At 41.2% G+C, this 21,994-nt stretch overlaps 1 protein-coding gene across 1 annotated transcript in view; it reads right to left on the bottom strand.

The window, feature by feature from the left end:
• Window positions 1-15,572: 15,572 nt before the first annotated feature.
• LOC104467468 (transmembrane protein FLJ37396) overlaps window positions 15,573-21,994 on the bottom strand; it is a gene marked incomplete at its 5' end in the record, with an annotated part of 31,715 nt that continues 25,293 nt past the window's right edge. The window contains 3 exon segments of the mRNA XM_010081254.1: window positions 15,573-15,707; window positions 16,574-16,664; window positions 17,939-18,094. Of these exon segments, the coding sequence (XP_010079556.1) occupies window positions 15,573-15,707; window positions 16,574-16,664; window positions 17,939-18,094 (382 nt within the window).

The raw sequence follows: 21,994 nt of genomic DNA, 5'->3' as shown, positions 1-21,994 counted from the left end.
TTATTAAGCATTCTTTGAAAGGGGAAAATATAAAATTAAATGTAGATCCTGCAGAAAAACAAGAACTCATAAGTCTACCTCTGCTGCAGCTGCCAGCCTCTCTGTTTAGTATACTATGAATCACAACATAAAGGTGATATAATGCTCAGATAATAGGAGAGCTGGACTCAGACACGGTGTGTTTAGATCCCTCAATGAAGTGTGTAAGGACTCTCACCACTTTTAGTTAAAGAAAAATTGGCACTTTTAGTGAAAGGGAAATTTCTACACTTAAAGGGCACATTTCATGATCTTGAGCAGATACCATGGACAAAATTTAAATTAATCATTACAACATTTTTTCCTTTCTTTGTGAGCAAAAAAGCCCCTCTCTATAAAAAAATGGTTCCAGCCCTGTAATTCCTACTGTAGATGATGCCTGATTGCTGTATCAAACTGTAGAAAGATTACTGCTCTGTGAGCAGCTAGCAGCTGGGCTACTTCGCTGGGATCCAGTGGATTCTGGAGGCTGTCAATCTTTTTTCTGTATCTCTTGAAGTTCAGTCTCTGGAGTCCCAAGAACAGTAAGTTTATCAGATAAGGTCTCAGGAAATGCATGTAAAAATATATCAGTTCAGTAAACTCTTTTTTCCTCCAGGAGTTTCATACTTCACTGCTTTCTTCATTTTTCCTCTTTCCCCTCAGAGACAGAAGAAGAATGTGTTTATATCCCCCTCAGCACTACAAAACCAGGCTGTAAGAAAAGATATTACAGCAGGTGGAGTATTATGAGGATGTAGTAAGGTCAGGGAGGAAAAGGCATTGGAAAGGCAAAGTTACAGGCATCTCAAAAGAATTGTTCTTTTATTATCCTTTCCCATTAAAAAAACAATTACTATAAAATACCAACAAGGACAGTGGTATATCTTTCTTGTTATCATATCTAGTTGGACTAGCTATTCGTTGAAGGTCCCTTCCAACTGAAAATATTAAGATTATATTTGTCAGACAGGAGCAGAATCAGGGCATTTTACTTACTCCAAAGATGTAAACTAATTATTACCTGGTAGGGAATGTTAGGGGTGACTTCTCCATCTGCTTTCAATAAAATACTACTCAGGCTCAATTCTGCAAGCTAATTAATACTTTTCTGCAGAGGCCCTAAAGTTTTTTGTTCCCTTTAAGCCTAGTGAAAAGCTTCCCAAAGCAATGGCTCTTTACAAGTCTCTTACAAGAGCACCTGCTCTTACTGGTGCACAGAGCTTGATTGCCTCCCAAGACACAGCCACTGCAGAAGTGATTTAACTTGGAAGCACCTGTTATAGAAACCCAATGTTCTCGCTGTCAGGCTGCAGGGGCTGCCATCATTTAAGAAAGTTAAATGGTCTTATTTGAGGGAGAGGGAAAGCATTCTGCAGCAGCAGCAACAAAAAAGATCTCATGGTCAGGAGCAATGGAGTTAAACTGTACCAAACGTGTTACAGAGACAGCAGAGTGCTGAGGACTCCATCATTGTTTGTATTTTCTGTTTTAACAGTGTGGTAGCTAGGCACACATTAAATGTATCTGAATTGAAATACATTGCACATAATATTCCTCCTACATCTGCTTATGTGGTTTCTCACTGATCACTGAGCTAATTCTTCTTGATTGTTTCAAAGCTCATTAAACATGTTAATTTACATGAGCTTTCTCAGCCATATACTAATACACACTTGATGGTACAATGAGTGCCCACCACAGAACAGGCAGTACTTTTTGTTAGAGAAAATAAACCCACTTCAAAATCAAACATTCACAGGCACAGTATTAAAATAAAAGCTGTAACAAGTATTTATGATTCACTGAGTCCTTTATTCTCTTCCAAAATTAAATCTCAAGAAGATAAATTCAGAACTGATAATAAAAATCTTACATAAAAAGAAAAATACATAAGGGATAATGTGACAAACCTGGAGACATTAAAAGACAAAGCTGGTATTTTATATCTTTTTCCCAATTCATGAAGAATTTAATATTTTTTCCCAGTTGTCACAATCAGTTTTTCATTTTTTAAAAGATGCCAGAACAGAAGAGAAGCTGTGCAGGCGAAGTTTTTACTCATCAGTTGCATCCGAGCAGTGCCAAATGTACAGTTATATAAAGGTGGGCATTTCTGGGTGGCACAAAAGCAGCCCAGCCATGCAGCGCACACAGCACAGAGGAGGAGGTATGCGTAAGGTGCCATGTTTTGAAACTCCAGCTCACTATACTGCAGGAATAATCCAGTGCCTGAAAAGCCAAATGCCAAGAGCACTTCAGCACTTGGGACAGGACTATTGCATGTGATTTTAGTTGCCTCTGCATCAGGTATCAAGTTTAATTGGGTTCCTGCAATCTTAGGTACCTCCCACTCCCTTTGAACACATTTTAGCTTGGGACAAGCAACACAGAAAGTGTCTTTGTAACAGGGTCCAGCAAAGGTGTCCAGTGACAGCAGAGGTACTGAACTGGTGGCTAGATACCAGGAGCTACATACAGCTAACTGCTAAAGGAAAGGGAGATAAATCCCACTCCAACAGTACAGTTTAACTTGAACAACAGGTCAAAGCTACTAGGGAAGCTGGTACTATTTCTGCACAAACACATGTTCATATAGGACGACACACACCTCAGCTGTTTCACCCTTTGGAAAGGGAATTGAGTGACAGATTTACTAGAGGAACACAAGCCTGCCTTTTTTATTCTTCTGGTAAAGATAAACTCATCATGGGCTGACCAGATGGCTTAATAGACACTTGCCAGAGGTGGAAGAGCAATTTTTGGACCATGTTTTCTGTTCCCTGCCTGAGCAGATCTCCCAAGCCTGATAGGTATGTTGCTTCTCTGTGAGATTGCAACAGATCTGTGATACTGTGGGCATGCTCCTGAAATACAATAGTCTTCCCTCAGGAAAGAGCAGGAAAAATTAAAAAATAAGACTGGAATCTGATCTTGACTTTATTCTTCAGTTGACATTGATCTCATCTTCATGCTCCCTTTGTCTCTCTCACCATCAGCATTTCAGACTCTTTTGTCCACCTGGAACCATCTACCTAAAGCACGCAGTATGTGTTACTTACCAATCCTGTCAGTCCCTCCCCAGTCTGGGGTCAGAGGCTCTGGGTTTAAGGCACAAAAGAAGTTTGGGGAATTTCCTAATTGAGCAAAAGCCAGGAGATATGAAACCACATCATGAAATGCACCAACAATTTCTAGGCTTAGGTGGAGAGCTCTGAGAGCAGCCTGCAGACAAGATAAGTCCACAAACATAACCACTCAGATCATCATCCCTAAGCGAACACACCAATGTAGCAAACATTCTTGCTTCCTGGGCCACAGCCACTCCTGGGCACCAAACGAGAACTCTCTGGCAGAACACTGGGGCTCCCAGAGCAATGTCAAGCACTGGATTTTGTTCAGGCTCAGGATGCCACTCCCAGCTGTCACTGTCCCATCTGGTGTCACAGCTTCTGGTTTAGAAACTGCTTCCCCGGTGTCTCTTACAACTGCTTATTTCAGTGTTTGTGTCTATCCAAATAGATTGGCACGGCCAGGCAGCCTTCCCCTCGCACTCCTTGCCCCCTGCGCTGCACCATCTCCAGCTCCCACAGTGGCAGGACCAGCCCTGGTACCTCCTCCCTCCCATCCTCTCTCCTCCCTGTTTCAGATGAAGTATGTCAGAGGACATAAAGGTCCCAGCCTGCAGCTCCGGAATACGCAGGGACAGGGACAATACTTGATGAACTGGTGGGATGGGGAATACCTTCACAAATAGAAAAAGGGAACACAGCATGGCTGGGGTTTGGTTTAATTACTTTTGATCTTTAAAGATCTTTAGATATTTAAACTAAAAGATCCTTCTTTTCCTTTTACTGTTGCTTCTACTTCTAAACCCAGAGGACCAAATCTCTCTCCCTCTTGACAGGCGTTCTTCATCAACACCCATCGTCAGTGGCACATGCTAGCTGCATCCAGATTAAAACCATTGATGTTTATTTCCCCATCTCCAATGACAAGCAAAATTGTAATGCATATGAAAAGATGTGTGTGGCTTAGTGCCTAGAACAAAATCTCTTTTAGCATTAGCAAATACTGACCTTCTCTGGAAGTGTTTTGAACATGATCAGCACTTGGGTAGGGTAAGGGATGAACCACAAGTTAAGGAAGGTGCATCCATCTGGAGACAGCAAAGAGCATGGTCGAGGATGGAAGGATCTGAGTTATTGCAAGAAGTGAGAAGTGTTTAGCATTTTGAGGGTTCTTTCTGCCTGTCACTTCCCAGAAAGACATTTTTTTAAAGTTTGATAAAACTGTTACTTGAGCATAGGATTTGCCTCTATGAATTGGAGGAAGTTGATTTTAGACATAACATGATTTAGCTTTGATGTGTAGAATACAAGGTAAAGGTTTGAACTCCAACACCTGCTGAATTTGAGACAAATTTGAAATAAACTTTCTCAAAGCATCTGATTTATAAAGCAGGGACATGAGCTGCTGTGCTGAGGGCATTCAGGGTCTCCTCCCCTGGCAACATGCTTTTGCTGGCTAGAACAGGAGACAGGCAGGGCAAAGCAGCAAACAGGCATTAAAAAATCAGTATCATTGTTTTAAAATATGATATGCAATTACTAGTAGGCTCACTTTTTTTCCAGAAGATATGAAATGGCAACATTTATTATATGAATAATTTATTTTCCTGGTTTTATATACAGTGTGCCATTTCTTGTCTTCACATACATGAAGACAAAGTACAATACGCAGCTCGTACATTCTGAAATAAGAGATATAAATTCAGCTTGGAGATTAAGTTCAGCTCTTTCTGAAGCAAGTTTTGTGAGGTTTTTAATCTTTTTTTTTTCTTTTGTCTGAAAAAAAAAAAAGCAAGACTGAATGCAAAAAATAGACCTTTGGTTTGGGTGGGATGGAGTAATGAAAGGTTAAATACTCTGTGTTGTAAGCACGGAAATTATACTTGGGCAGGGTTTGTTTAACCAGCTGTGCCGTACTAACTTTTGCACAAGAATGATAAGCACAAATTGTACCTAAGGAAACCAGACAAGTGACGCTTTCCAGGGTGAGATTAGTATTCGCACTCTCCATTTCCTTCGCTTTACATCACAGCCCATAAACGATACCAGCAAGGAGACCGAGCAAATGGGGTGACCAGAGTTTCCTCCAAAGGCAGAAGCACATGTGCTCTCCCCTTGTGCTTTGTCTCTGCAGGCTGGGGCAGCCCAGCGCTGTGGGCAGCCTGTCACAGATGCTGTACTTCCCCACATCACCACAGGACATTAAGGGTGGCTTCTTGTAGCCGTGTTTGCAAAGGAGTCCTAACACTGTGTCACCCTGCTATGATGTGGCACCTAACTTCTTCAGCAAGAAAAGAAGGACAGTCCGCTGTCTCCAGAGAAGCCCAGGTGCTGTCCCAGCAACACACGAACATTTGCGGTGCCAGCTCCCAAGAAACAGCTAAATCCCAGTATTATCCCAAATAAAACAGACTTTCTATGTTATGTAAAAAAAACCCCTAGAAACCTCCAAAACATCCCAGAGATGCTATGTCATGCTCACAGAGTGACTAGTACTTTTAAAACATGTATGGCTAAGAGCTATGACCTAGTTTCATATGCCAAGCCTGGGAACAAAGAAAAAGGCTGGTGGAAGCAAAGAACAGGATGGCACCACTACACAGAAACCACAGCCCTACATTTTCCTCTTTCTTCCTGCTTCTGACGTTTACTTTTAAGATGGCAGTTGCTGAGGGAATCCTTTGCTGTCTTTTTTTTTCTGCTGAACCTGAGTGCTTCTGCCATTTTCTAAGGGTTACTGCTAATACCAGCAAGGGTGGGTGCAGGGTACATATCCACCGCCTTCCCTTCGTCCTGCTGCAGCTGGACTCTATATAACATAAAGACAGTGAAATTAGGAAGGAAAGGGGGTTCATCCAACCAAATGCAGTTGCTGACAATATGAGTACCTCCCTTGAGTTGCTGGAGAGAGAAAGAGGCACTTCCTGGACACAACTCATCTCATCCTAAAGCAGGAGTCTGAAGTGGGTCATCCCTTTGACGCACCTATTGATTATCAGGGGAGCCTAGTCACATACAGGCAGCTAAAGTTAGGTGGGCTATTCTCAAACATTTCCCGTTTATGTCAATGAATTATAGGCTTATGGAAATACATACATATATTTGCAGAAAGCTTTTCATTATAACTATTCCCATTCTCATTTCTTCTGCTCCTCCACAAGAGTCTCTTCTTTCCTTTCTTCCTTTCTTCTTTATTCCATGTTATTTTTTCTTTTTTTCCCCCTCTTCACACTTATCTTTTTTCCTCCCTATATTTCCTCCAGGGTAACTATATACCTTCCCCCCTATCCAGCAGATACATGTTTCTTCCACCCAGCTGCAGGTCCTTCTCAGGGGGAGGGAGGGAGGGGCAGGGAAGGCAGGACCTGCTCACTCCCCAAGCGCCTGGCAGCCACAAATGCAGGCAATGAGATTAGTTCAGAAGATAAGAAAGCAATTGACTTAATGTCCTGCTATAACCCTCTAAATGGAGGCAAGATGGAAGCTAAATTTCTGCTTTCATCATAACTAATTGACAGTTGCTGTCTACAAGGTGCTTCTTAGCTTCAGTTAAACAACAACAGAAAATGAAACATGAACTGGTAATAACCGATAAAGCGAGGACAAAGAAAGGGCAGCGGGGCTGAAAGGGCAGGAGCCATTTTTAATGAAAGCCTTTTCTCCAGCTCCCTGCAGCTCCCTTTCTGGCATGAACACCAAGGGCAGGTCGATACAGGTGCAGAGTGTCCTGCAGCAGTCCTCACTGGGGGACACCTCTCAGACACCTTCATGTCTGCCTCCCTCTGGTAGATAAGGATTTGCTCTCAACTTTCTTTGCATATCAAACGCAGAAAAGCAGCGTGGTATAGCAAGCTACATGAAGGTGAGTGTGGCTGGGCTGCAAGCTGCTGGAGAGACACAGGCAAGCGTCAAAGCACAGGAGGAGAAAAGGCAACCTCAGAAAATGAAGGGCTATTTAAAAAATAAAAGGGCATACATATGTATCCATGCTTATTTTCTAGGATGTTTCATTGTTTCAGATGCTTCATTTTAAAGTGTAAAAGGACAATGTGTAACTGCTTCTAAGTTCATGCGCTTATATTAACATTTTTGAAGTGTACTAGTATAACCCTATAAACTGTTATAGGGTATTGAAATGTTTTCTTGCTGCTGAAGAGTTACAGGTCTGAAAGGAGCCAATATCTGATTAGGGCGCACAATGCTAGGACTTGCTGATCTGTATGTGGAATATCTGCAAGGCCTTCTCTGTCACAAAACGGATACTCCTGAAATGCACCGTGGCTTTATTCTTTGTTTGATGTCCCCGTGACATCAAGAGTAGCAGGTAGTGCATAGCATGAACTGCAGCAGTACAGGTTCTGCAGCTGAACTCAGCTCCTCTATGCAAATAAATCATGTTTGATTTAGTCATTGCTAATAAACTAGGATGGCAACCAAAACAGTTGCTATCACAAGTAACAGCTCTTGGTTTTAACTCCCAAACAAGTTCAGGGCAGAAGATGGACACTGTGTAACCCACAAACCCCCAGACTGAAAGAACGTGGGGTAAGGGGTAGATTGAGCTTGAAACAAAAGTCTACTAAAATATTTTGCTCTAGGATTACTATTATATCTTCTCTCACTGTGTCTGGAGAAGGGTCCTTCTAAACCTAAGAGCAAATGTGTAAGAATGGTCCATGCAGAACTTTTTAGGATAATATGCGAAATACTATAGAGCTTAAAAGCTTCTCCAGGCACCCAAGACAGCAGTACCAAATACACTGCCTTAGACAACATGCAATAAAAGCAGTTAGATAAAGGAAGATAAATGGCCCATGCTGTTTGTCTGTGATGGGGTTACTCACCAGCAACTGCTAGCCAGATAAGAGCTAGCCCAAGACCAGTGTAGCTCCACAAGCCTGCAGCTAGCATGCAGTTAAACCACAGGGAAAGGGTGATGTTCACCTTCTCATGTACCTTGTTGAACCATATTTTATTATTTCTTTGGCTTGTAACCACACTCCCAACCTTTGTTATCAGAACTAAAGCTTTTGCCTGAACCTTAGCAAGTGTGGTTTTTTGTGTTTGCTGCTGAGCTTCTCTATTGCTGGGAAACAAGGTGACCAAGAGCAAAACCACCCTGTTGGGTGACTACTTTCACATCCAAAACCATCTGTTTGCTGGTGCTAACATGGAGAGCCCAGAGACTTACAGAAAGTCAGCAGAAGGGCTCGCCTTGCTAGCCACAAGTTTTGAGGAAGGAGATCCTTGTGACATGGCCAAAAAACCGTTCCTTCTGAAAAGAGCAGATGATACAAGGTCACTCCCCTGGTCTGTCATGTGCTCTTCCTCTCCTTTCCTAACTTCTGACAAGTCACATGCCTGCAACTTACTACCAGGTTTTGTTTAAATCTTTAAAAAAAAAAAAAAAAAATTAAAGGGTACGACAGCCCTCACTACCTAGGCTTAATCATTAAAGCAGAAGATTTACATCCTGAAAATTAGATTATCCATTTCTTTCCCCCTTACATGCAGCGTTGGGATTAGAAGCAAGCACGTTTCTAAAGCTTTTCTTCTTCGCGTGCCAGCTTTTGCAGGTGACTCTGACTGTGCATGTTCTCCATCCATAAAAACTGCCCGAAGACTGGCAGAACACACTCCTCAGGGCATTTTCAGACTATCATTCCCCTTACAAACATTTAGTTGCCTTTACTAAGTGCACTGACTGAGGACTCTGGCCCAACATGCTTGTAAACATAATACAAACCTGGGATCAGCTGCAAGGTTTTTCTGTAAGTCTTGCTCTCCTTTTTTTCCTTGAGATAGTCCAATGATGAAGTACTTGTCTCTGATGGCAGGGAGATCATCTAAGAGGCTTCTTAGGCTGTCGTAGTACCCGATGAGCTGACCTCTCAGGGCATGCTGGGACACACAGCATGTTAAGCCTTATCTCATGTTGAGCCTTATCTCTTTCTGTATGGACATTTTTGGCATCTTCTACAGCAAAATTTACAAGCTACAATTCTTCTGTACTGTGACAACCAGAGGGATAAAAATCATGGCATTTAAGAGCCATGGTAAATTTTAGATTCAATGCTTTTCATCCCACAGATGTCTTTACAACGCTTTAGAAATATCTGCAAATTAATACAGCTACCGCTTTGTGGTAGCTATTGATACTTACACCACAATAAGGAAGCAGAAGCAGGAAGGAGCTACGTGAGATGGCAAGTTAACTGCAGAGCTGGGAATTAGACATTGTGACCCTGATTTCATCATCCCTGAGCTGTGCTGAAACTCCAGCTGCAAGCTTTCTCCACACCCATCAGTCTGGCCTTACCTACACACTCGATAAGCTGTACCGGCTTAGAGGTGGTCTGCATCTGTGGCATGACACAAGCCTACGTCATTTGCAAAACAAGACTTACTGAAACAGCTGCCCAAGTTGCGGCTTGTTCCTTGCCATGCTCTTTCCCAAGGCTGCTTGGATGCACCTCTGCATATCTGGGCATATGAGGAGAAGACAGACCTGGATGCTGGCCACATGCCAGGTTCTTGCCCAGTCTTTTGACGGAGTGCATCTGGAACGTGCAGCTCTTAGGTGGCTTCATAATAGGCTACACACTCCAGTAGAAAGGTAACACATAAACTAGTCTAGTACAATATGTCAAGTATGGTCTGTTTCTCAGTTAAAGTAGACTAGAAATAGCCCATTTCCTTATTTTTTTTTCCTTCTTTATTGGCCCTTGTGCTCAGTCTCATGATACTGTGTGCAAGACAAAGGTCTCAGAAACATAAACCTATTGGGGAATAAAGACCATAAAATACTGAACATTGACATATGAATGCAGGATTTAAAAAAAAAAAATAAAATCAAATTCAACTCTGCTTGAAACTCTGGTTTCTCCCAAGTTGTCATATAAACTAGATTGAATTTGCAGGATAGTACATCCCACTCATTCATCCTCTGATCTACTGTCCATTATTTCCACAAAAATTTATCTTTCATGTTGATGATGTTTAGCTGGTATTTCTGCTGAAATACTCTACGTAGCATCCCATCATCAATCCTTTCTCCTCATAAAGAAACTAAGGGCCATATTTCCTATTTGTCCAGCAACATGGCTTGTACTGCCTGGATTGTTATCCTACTAAACCACTCAAAATGTTCTTTTCCTCAGCTTACAAAATGGTTTACAGGTGTATTCATAACACACTGAAGAGAAAGTCTGTAAGTTCATATTACCCATATGAAAAAGATGCCCTCAATACAAGAGTTATGCTTAAAACATGACGTGTTTGTGGTGAAATGTCTACATCATATATATATTAAAGATATATTAGACATACAGTAAACATCTATATCCAATATACTTACTTATGGCAATATTCAACAATAATGTCTCTCTTGAGTTTCAGAACTTCATCCTATAATGAGACAATATATTCTTCTTAGTATCACGTGGGACTTACATGTACTGTGAATCTAACAAAGCCAAAATCCTTGTAACTTTTTCTATTAATATAATCTTAAAAACCCCTCCAGATTACATACAGTGTTACAGATATCTAAACTATGAAATTCCAAAACTTTAAGGAGGATAAACATCAAGAAAAAATTTCAACCAGTATACCAGACCCAGTAGACAGTTAAGGCAGTCTTGTAAATAAATTCAGAATTATTTTATTCAAGTCTGGTTCATATAATTTAGTTCACAAATTCTGTAATATTTCCCAAAAGAGTCTGCAGCTAGCAGTTATTTCTTTATACACTCATATAGCCTACTGAGCTGGCAAGAAGCTTATAAGTACATTTAAAAAAATAATTTATGCTGACTATTTCAAAACCAGAATAGCCATTAAGGGTTTGTGTAGAAGGAGTTTGCTTTTTACTACCTGGTAATTTCTTAAAGGCCTTGCCTAACTTGTAATGTATTCAGCACAAGATGCAGAATCACAAGCAGTTTAATACAGGATCCATGTTCTCGCCTTTATCCAGACACTGGATAAAGAAGAATTTTGCAAAAGGCAAAATCTATATACCCATCATTGTATCTTTACAATTATTATTTTTATGACTCATCTTCTTGTAAAATTAAAAAAAAAAACAAAACCTGCTAGAAGTATTTATTAAATGAGCCTTCCTTACATAGTGTTTTGTCTTTAGCTAGGACCACTGTTTGATGCTTCATACATAAAAGCCCAGAACAATTCTGTACCTAACACAGTAAGTACAGCCAGAATTTATTGCCTTACCTAGGCTGGAAATAGTTTAGGAGCAATGCCTGTTAGCATCCTCAACCATTAGTTAGCTGCGTGTCTGCAGACTGCTGCTGTTTTCCATGCACCTCTCCATCATGAGCCTTGCAGCTGTGCCCGTGGGAGACTACAGGGAGACAGCATGGTGGAAGAAGGTTCACCTGGGTCTCCCAGCACTGCTAGTCACCGTCTGCAGCCCAGTGCCTGACCTGCACATCCTGACTATGTCCCAGCCTCCTGCCCTCCGCCAGAGTTTCCACACCTGCCACTGGGTTACTTTTCTCCCTGAAGTAACCACAGAGTAAGTACAATGCTAACTCAAAGCTACCACTTTGCCTACGTGCCAAAAACCAACAGTCCCTCTCAAAGATGCTGAGGAGCCTCCTGATGTACTTACAGGGTTTTGCAGCCTGCTGCCCAGTGCTTCTCTCTTTTGAGTGAAAGTGCTCAGCATCGTATCTCGGGGCCCCCATTTCTCCAGCTGAATGGAAACAAAAGCTTCTGGAAGCCTAATGAGGGAAAAAAAAAGTGTGGGAGCTGAGAAGAATCACCTCTCAAGAGTGTCTCTCTGGGGACAGTCTCCCAGTCTGTGTATTTTTAATTTTAGCGCAATTGAAATAAACGGCAAAAGAAATAGTGACAAACTAAAAAAATAATGTACCTCCTCATACGGGCATTTTGGCAGTAACAGGAACCATGAGGCTGCCTGGGCTAAGCTGGACATGTTGAATGCTTTTTTATTTGTCCATTCAAACCATGTGTTGTTCAATTAATGCAGTTTTCAGTGCTTGACCTCCAGCTGATCATCACTGAGTAATAAAAAAAGTTGCCCTAACTGGGTCTTGTCAGTACCCTGTTAGTACGCAGTACCCCAAGTAAAAGCCGTGAAACCAGGCCAAGGAACTAATAAGTGGGCATACGAGCACCAAGACCAAGCTCTGTTCTACAGGAGGAGCAAAACTCTGGTTAATGGCCATATCCTGACCCACTTATAATTTCTCAGAATTTTGCCATATTTTCAACTGTAAACTTCCTGTTTAGAAACTCCTAGAGGACACCTGGATTTCCTCCTTTAAATAACAGGTTATTTCCCCAGGATTTGACCACTCTCAGACCTCCAGTTCACACCAGGAGCCAGGGTGCCTGGGAACATGCCCTTACAATCGAGAGCCCATCGCTGTGTTTTGTCACATCAGAGGCCCAGCACAATGTAAAACAGATAGTGCTTGGGATTCATGTGTGTGCCAGACTGACCCCTACCCGGTGGAGGGGGCTTGGCCAGCCTGTAACAAATACCTTTTAATGGGACAGAGTAAACCTGAAGAATGCCCAGGAGAGAATGAAGTGGCTGTTGTTGTTGCTTGCAGCAGCTGATCCTCTCTTTTCCTCCCAGACACTGAACTTCTTCAACTTGCTGAACTGCTCCGACTTGTTAGACTTACATTTCCTTCCTAAAATATCATGAATATCAATTCTGTGCTTGCTCTCGTAAAGACTGGCAGCTCTTCCTACTAAATCAATGTAGATTTGCAATTCTGTATGCTTTCATTTGCCCTAGCTTTATGATATAATAATTCACTGGGATCACTGAAAGTCGCAGAAAAAAAACATTTCTCATTGAGCACAGGCATAATGAAATTTTAGTGGCAGCAGAGTCAGAGGTAGTACCCAATTTATAAGTCAGAGAACATTCTCGACATTCAGTCAGCTGCAAATAAAATATGAATATTCCCAGATCTTCACATTTTCCAATATATACAAATAATTATATATCTAGATCACTTGTCTGGAAAATCATTTTGCCTCCCCACGAACACAAAAAACTACACTCATCTCCCCACACCGCCTATATAAGTCCTAGTGGCTCCTGTTACGAAGAAACCTCAGAAATTTCTGCATATGTATATAAAAATAATCCTAATTTTCAAGTAGGAACAAGCGGTACTTTTCCAAGTTCTTGAATTCATATTTCAAAAGTGGCACAGGTGCTTTGAAGTCCAGGGGAACTCAGGAAGCACACTAATTCTCCTGCAAATCAAAGACTGATCCAGAATGGATGCAGCAGCCATTAAATGATTTACAGAGGAGAGGAGACACCGGAAGATGAAAAATACAGTTGCTGCCATTCTGTGGAAAAGAAACCATTCAGCACTTAGACAGTAAAAGAACGCCAAATGTTTGGAAGATCAATCCTTTTCAACTGGGGGATGAAAACCTACTTCCAGAGTAACACTACTCATGGTTATCAGCGAGAGAGATGACAGCAGTGCTTTGTATGGCAGTGCAGAGGATCGATTTGGGAAAGAAACCAGGCTTGCTCAGTTCCACCAAGGATTTCAGTGCTGCAGGATCTGATTAGAAGTGAAGATGAGGAATCTCAGGCTTCTCAGTGAGAGGGAAAGGAAACCAGCCTCTGGGACGAACTAGACTGTGGTCTCTCTGGTGCTTGCTGGTCCAGCCAGGCCTGGGAGGCTGCACAGCTGGCCATCCAGCTGCCAACACCTGGGCATCCACTGAGCAGCCAAAGAGTGAGACAGCTCCCTGGGACATGGCCCAGGTGCTGCCAAAAGTTGCATGAGATCAGTGGTGCGAAGGCTTCCTGCTCAGCAGCAAGCAGGCAGCTCTGACTGCATGACACGGGTTTTTGCTGGTGGGCCATCAGGATACCAGTTTGTTTGGGCCAGTGGATCTCAGCTGTATGGTGTCCTGCTGGGACAGGATGCAAACCATGCAATGGTGAAACAAGTTTGTTGTAGTGCAGTTGACAGTCTCTGGGGTGAGTGTTGGCCCTAGGAGCTTCCTTACATTCACTTCCAGTGTAAGGAAAGAAAGTGTACAGGACACTGCTCTACGAATGGCAATTCATGCTCAGGAGCCTGCAAGTCGCAGCTGCATGAGACATCTTTTCCTCCCGTCCCCACACTGCAGCTCTGAGTGACCCAAAATGAGACAATGGGGATTCACAACAACGTCTATTTTTCATTTTTAAACTCAGAAAGAAACTGTTGTCACACAGGACATGTTTTAGCCTCATTCCCTTAGCTGGCTCAGCCCATTTCTAACAACTTCTGAACGCTCTGACTAATTTTAAATACATTTGACTGAAGAACAGAGGTCCCACGGGTATAAAGGTCCTTCCAGTTTTGCAAAATCAGCATTCAGCTAGTGAGGAGAGGGAGAGTTTGATCTCTAGTCCTTCTGCTTGGCTTGCTCAGCTCCCACGAGGCAGTGGCCAGCTGGGCTCCCAGCGTGACAGCCAGGCAGTCAGCACATGCACGGCTACAAACCTGCTGCAAAACAAAGTGCTTCTTGCCCAGCCAGACAGCAAAACATGGGCACTTCCCATATGCAGGAATGAGCTGAGGATACTGCTGGGTGGCAAGGGACTGAGCTTGGGGAGCATTGGGGATGCAAGAGAGGGCTGAGGGGGGGAGGGATGGATGGGGTGTCCTAAGGAACACAGAAAGAGATGTCAATATAAGCACAGAGAGGACAAGATGAGCCCTAAAGAATCTGTATTTTCTTTTAAATTCAAAATTGCGTATGAGGTCACTTGGCTCATCACTGTAATGCAGCTGTCTCTGGAAGACACACAACAGCAGCATAAGAAAATGCAACACAGAGCCCTACAACGATTTAGCATGTGTGACACAAGGGCAGCTCCTAAGCGCCATATATTAAACATGCGATGAAAAAAAGCACCAAATATAAGATGAGGAACAGTAATGGCTTGGTGACCCTGGCAGGCAGCTTTTGAACCAACGTTATGGCATGAGGCTGACACGAATGTTTGCCATTAGAATCATTTTGTTTTCAGGAGACAGGACGAATGAAAGCAGCAGGAACTGATGGTTTTGCCATCCCAGAACAGTGCATATTTCATGGTCAGGTTGTGATCACTAGCCTTACTGCATACCACAAGCTTTAAGATTTCACCTGTGCCTTCTGAATCTAATTAATCTCCAACCTCCTTCAGTCCTCTCTTGAGGTATATTTTTAGCTATGCTCCATCACTTACCCAGCTAACAGACTTTAAATAAATCACTGATGCAACACCATTTATTTTTACGTCATACGCTAATACACAATCCCTGCAGTTCCTGCAGTCATCAGTGATGCTGTTCCAAGTGTTGCGCAGAACTGCCATCCAATTGATTATAAGCAGAATTAACAGATACCCTCTTTGGGCTGAGTCTGACAAAACCCACTACTAGTGCAATGTGAGGAAAAAGATGCTGCTAACCTTTACATCCAGGGTATGGGCAGGTTGGGCCAAGTAACAAAAGGAGGCTCGCTGAACAGCTGCCAAAGAGCATTTTTCTGAGTGACCTGACAGGCCAGGATAAGGTGCATGTTCCTTATTCCAGATGGACACAAGAGCTAAGGAGAGGGAAAACAACGTGTTAGGCATTTCCTCTGCCTAAGGTTGCATTACAGACATCGCTCTCTGTCTTGTACTACTTTAGCAGCTTAATTTAATGAAACGAGGGGTAAGAGAGAGCATTCTGTTGTATTTGTATACATTGTTATCATTGAAACATGACTGAATGTAGAGATCAAGGAAACATTTCATTCATTTGTATTTAGAGAGTTGTATTCTCAGCTCTGCTTTGTAGAGCAGGACGGTGCCAGACAGTGTAGCCAAGTGCAAACAGGCTGGGAAAGGAGTAAGATAACAAATAAAACATATTTGGTTCTCCTTGGCAATTTTGTAATTACATGCCACCCTGCTGCAGAGTACAGGTCATGACTGAGTTGATGGCAAGAAAAAGACTTTGCAGAGAGCTTTAAAGAAGAAATCTCCACAGCCTGGCAGTCTGTGATACTGTTTTAATACACTTATACAAAGAGGAAAGGACTAAATATGCAAAACAGCATTGAAGACTAAGGTAGTTTTCTTTCATTACAGAACTCTCTACATCAAATGTTGTTACTATGGGTGCATAGAGCCACACTCAGGGATCTTGCTTTTTTTAACAAAGTTCCTCAGAATAAACTCTGCTGACTTAAAGAGTTTCATCCCAGTAAGGATTCCTGGATCAGGCCACATTGACAATCAAATTTTCAGTCCAATTTCATGAAGTTAATTATAAAACAGTGGACTAAATTATATTATCACTCAGAGAAAGACAAACAGTAGTTTATAGTGTCTAGTAAATACATGACTGAGCCCTTTAAATACTCTAGCAAATAAGTAATAACATAATACACATTTTTTTGCTTATTCTGCAAATTAAATCATTCACCTGTGTAACACCATCTCTCATACGGAAACTAAACTTTCCAATATGACTGTCGATTTCTTGAATGCTTAATGGTAAGGTAGATGGAATATATCTGCAATAAAAGCAAAATTATCTATAAAATGGAGTATGAGACAGAAAAAAGCCAAACTGAGGATGAAAGGGAAACAGTGACAAATTCAGAAATACTTTTCATTTCTTTCTGCCTTTAAATTTAGAACACATAATGGCATTGGTCACTCTAGTCCCTAATTTAGTGATATTAGGCCTTGCTTTAATTTTCAGAAGTAGTTTTGTAAGAAAAATAATATATTCTTGTGAAGTTTTGTGGTTGACTTTACCATGACTCATTAGCTCCTCATAGATGAGCTTGGTCTAAACCAGTGAAAAATCTGCTTGTTCAGTTTAATCATGCCTTGTTTCAAATATTGGTTCCTAATGTGGTTTTTTTTGTGCTGCTGTACTGTCTTACGGGCTCTGATATCCATTTTGGGTTGTTTGCAATTGCTAAACTTGTTTGGAACAACCCAATTTTCACAGCAGGCTAGAAGTGTATGCAAGTGAATAGGATGCAAACAACAGCACGGGACTGCAGGCGGTATATGTACAGGTCAGAAGGGAGCCCTACGACCCACGTTAGCCATAGGGAACGACAGACAGGATGCCCTCCCTGAATCTAGTAAGATATTCACAGGTTGTTTCCTTTCTTCCTCCTAAACCTTGATTGAAAATACACACGAACACATACACAAACCAGTGGATTTTTGTGTGTGTATATACGCACATATTTACCAACTCTTTAAAGAGTAAATCAAGGCGACTGCAAAATCTACTTGTTCCATTCCCTTTCCCCAGGGGAAAAGGTAAGATAATAAATAGCCTTTTCCTTGTGCAGAGATTGAGTCTACTAGTCACTGAGTTGAAAAAAAACATCAAAGATGCCACTTCATGAAGTGTAGCATAACTGCAGGAGAAAAAGCTTTCTTCGTGCTCAGAATAAGGACTTTATTCACATGAGTTTTTGAGGTCCTGTTTTGCTACTGGTGAGGTTTGGGACAATCACTTTCAGCCCCACCCCATTAGGCTGCCCTTGCTTTGAAAGAAAATGTACTTGAGTTCCAAAATTGCCGGCATTACACACAAATTCAGAGTCTCCATGCTTTCACTGCTCAACAGCTTTAAATCAGCACTATTCAGTCTCAGAGTCCATACAAAAAGGAAACAAACCATGCAGCATTTTCCATTTTCTGCCTGAATAATTTTATGCATTTTACATACAGAAGTTTTTGTGGCTTGTATGTGAGTCTAAGCAGACTAAAGACTTGGTCCCATCTAACCTAAAGAGAAACACAAAAAAGGCCAGTCTACCTGTCAACATAGCTGTCATCTTCCAGGAGAGATGTAATGAACATTGGTGGGACGTGGTCTGCTTTCTCCCTGTGAGATGTAGATTCAAAGTGCATGGGCCTCAGGTACAAATGGAACCCCCCAAAACCTGCTTCCATCGCAAAAGCCTTATATATCCTAAAAACAAAAACACATGGATGTATCTGAAAAATTAATTTCCTTCCTGCTGTGAGCAGTACACATCTAGAAACCTCCATCCATCGGGTTAATTCCAATGAGATGTGTATTCAATTTAAAACATTTCTTGTCATCTGAAATAGTACAATGGCTACAAAGCAAACAAGGGTTTTACCCAGATAGCTGATGGTTGTTCAGCATTGCCCATTTGATTGACACAGACAGCACTTAGGAACAAAGGACAATAAGTTGCGAGTCTACAAGGTTATAAGGGAAAATCAAGGAAAGTGTGCTAAATTTTTCCATTTAGAAAGGACTGCTTTTGGCAGAGACATGAAGAATGTTATTTTAGATTAGAAATCGGGAAGAGGACTGACCGCCAGAGAAGAAGTTTCAACAGAGTTCAGACACATTATTACTATTAAACCAGTAACTTCATAACTCAAGAAACATTTATTCTAGAAGCACCCAGCATGATACAGCCCTAATACAACCTCCCCAGTATAACAAATTATGAGGGCAGTCCATCAGTAGACAGTAAACACGTGGTCTAGATGCAACCACTAGCTCAGGAAATCTCTAAAGCACCAAATGTTAGAAGGTGGGCACTGTCCTGCTTTTTGTATTCCCTCCCTAGTAATCCATCCCTGGGCTCCTTCAGATGCAAGACCACAGAACACTGATCTGGCTTGTGATGGCTCTTCTCATATAGTATCAGAAGATGGTAAAAAGAAAGACTTTCACTTTTTGATACAGACTGCAAAGAAATAAGATACTCCCTTGCTTCTTCCTAACATCTAAGGCAGGTGTTTTATCAGTCAATAAATCAGGTCACAGTGAAGCTATATTTTGAGAATGTGATAAAGGCACAAATAGGACCTAGAAGACTTAGTTCTTTAAAATCAGGTAGCATTCCCTGCCTGCAAAGTAAGGGAAAGAAAAGGAGAAGAGACAAAATAATATATGAAAGACACCGTGAGCATCAATCAATAACCATATGGACCACAGCCAAAATCAACTCTAAGATCTTAAATCAAAGAGCTTTGTGTAATTATTATAATGGTTGCTCTCTTAGTTGACCAGTATAGATATATGAACAGCCTATACAGAACAGACATTGACACACAATTCAGCTTATTAACAGTGTTCAAAGGGGAAAAAATCAGCATACAGCTGCACTGTTCTACCAAAGGAGGTTTTTTTTCATCAGATGGTAGAAGATGAATACTGAGGACTGAGGAATGCTGAGGAACAAGTAGAAACAACAAGGGCTGTAAGGAACAGTGCATGAAACATAACGTATGTACTTTTAGATTTGAATGACTTTCCACTCTGGGAATGAAGAGACAAGCAAGTAATAGGAGTAATTCTGGCAGGTCCCCCCCAAATGTCTGAGAGAAGCTATGCTGTGAGGTAGAAGAATCCACTAACGTAGGCGCGCTCACGTCATTTTACTCTGCATAGCAGAAAAAGAGATTACTAACTTTTCCGATGTTTCAGCCTGAATCTCTCTTAACAGTTCATAGCATAATGACCTGTGAACTTCATCACAACAAAAGAGGATGTAAAAATAGCACCTCAAATGACACATTAAATAAACTATATAGGTTTATACTGGTATTTAGACTGACTTAACCGTCTTCTACTAAATTTATAATGTTATGCTTAGTGGCCTTATGTATGCATCGTGAGGTCTTATTTTTTGTCATAACTTTACTCTGAATTTCCATCCTGGAAAATGACAATTTACTGCTATTTTTCAGGGATTTCTAAGTATGTCACCCCAGATGAGAATGTTCTCTGAGCCCTGTTCCTGAAAGAAATGCAGGCATGTGATGATGCAGCCTGCGCATCTGTCTTCTCTGGATAACTTTTAAATCAGTTGGTGAATATTAATGAAATCTGACACAGAGACAGGGCTTTCAAGATATTAAGTTCCTACAGCTTTCATGAAAAAAAGGTGATTGGATATTGATTTTTCAGCTACCCTACCTCTTACTAATTACCAGAAAATGTGTGTGTGTGTGTGTGTGTGTATTTATGTATGTGTATGAGTGAAAGAACACAGATAATTCAACCAGCAGAAGAAGTTTACCTAGAATCTGTATTTTATTAGAAAGCTGAGTGTCCAAACAGGAAACACAAATTGAAAGAAAAGGAGACCTTCTTGCTTCATGGAATTGCTTCAGTTGAAGTAAATTAACCTGTTTGTTTGCCCAGGAGTGTTCCAAATATCAAATTACAGTTCCACATGTTCTTATTTTAATGGAAAAGAGTTGTGACAGAAAAGGGTTTTCCACCAAATGAAGCTGAATGGTCATGGCTCACATATCTTTAAAGATGTCTAGGATTTCAGCTGCTGTAAATAAATGCTTCCGACTTTTTGATACAGACTCTAAATTTTTAAGAAGAAAGCTAGAGAAATGGTTAAGACAAAGAAAAACCATGACTGGAATGTCGTCTGTCCTACACACCCAACTTTGGTATTGCAAGCAATCACGTCCCACAAATCCTTTTCATAAATTAATCAAGCCCCATTTTAATACCGTTAGTCTTCTACCCTTTTCCCTTCCAGAACTTTGTTGTCTGATTCTTAGAAATGCCCTTTTAATTTCCAGCTTAAATTTATTCTCAGTGATTAGATCCATTTGTTCTGCTGCCAAAATTGGCCTTTAGCTTAAATAGGTCCTCTCCATTCCCAGTGCTTATCTTCCTGGTGTATTTATAGAGAACAATCTTATCTCCTCTCAAGCTTCATTTGGTAGGATAAACAAGCCAAGATATTTCATTTGCTTTTGTAAAATGCGTTCTCTGTTTCCCTTCAGTATGCTATTAGATCATCTTTGCTCCCATTCTAATCTGAATTTATCTTGCCTGAACACAAATCTCCAAATTATACTTAATAATCCAGGCGAAGCTTTACCAGGATCACATACATGGCATCAGTTCTCCCTCTCTCTACTGGTTACACAACTCATTGCCTGATCCACAGTCAGATGTCATGGCTTTCCCCCTCCCGCAATTGCAATATGTTTGCAGTTTAGTCATCCAATAGCCAGCTCTACACCCAGTTCTTTCTCCTTGTTTGTTGCTTTCAACTAGTAAGCTCAAAGTTCACACGAGAATTTCCTATTATTATGTGTAACCTTAAGCTTTGCATTATTGATGCTTATCTCCTTTCTACTACTCCAGTCTTTAGAACCATGAGTTCTTCCTGTAATTCCATTTATTTTCTGTATCAGTTTTATCTGCCTGCACTACAATGTCCTGATTTTAATAACACCCTCTTATGTTTTCTGCTGAGATCATTAATAAAAATGTCAAGTAATATGGAGCTGAACAATAGGAACTTCACCAATAACCTGCCTCCAAGCCAGTAGATCAACACTATCCTTTGTAGTTTCCCCATTAACTCAGTCCTTATCTTCTTTGTTTTCCTGTACAAATTGTCATCTTCTGCAGCTGATAACTCCCTAAATGCATGTCACTGACATCCCTTGTGTAGATTAATTCATTATCTTAGCAAGGATCAGCACAGCCAGAACAATTTATGCTTTCTTACCTCTGGTGGTGAACAAAGCTTGTATTTTTTGTATGCCTTTTTTTATATTGAACTACTCTTCATAAGAAGGTGGTTAAAATAATAATCTGTGCAAAACTCTGCAGAAGCGTTGTGTTCATTCAATCAATGAATTCCTCCTGCTCCTCCTCCTTTTGACAAATTTTCAGCATTTTCCCTGGGAAAGGGCCTCTCCTGTTAAGCTTTGAGGAGCAGTGTGGCCTCAACTTTTGAAACAAATGAACATCTGCAAACCCCAGGTAGACTCCATATCCACATAACAAGCAAACATATCTCCCACAACACAGATGCAGGCAACTCACTCTCTCTCTGTGGTTTTT

The sequence above is a fragment of the Pterocles gutturalis genome, unplaced genomic scaffold, assembly GCF_000699245.1.
Source record: "Pterocles gutturalis isolate BGI_N339 unplaced genomic scaffold, ASM69924v1 scaffold15444, whole genome shotgun sequence".
Lineage (NCBI taxonomy): Eukaryota > Metazoa > Chordata > Aves > Pterocliformes > Pteroclidae > Pterocles > Pterocles gutturalis.
This window is presented reverse-complemented; position numbering and strand designations above follow the sequence as displayed.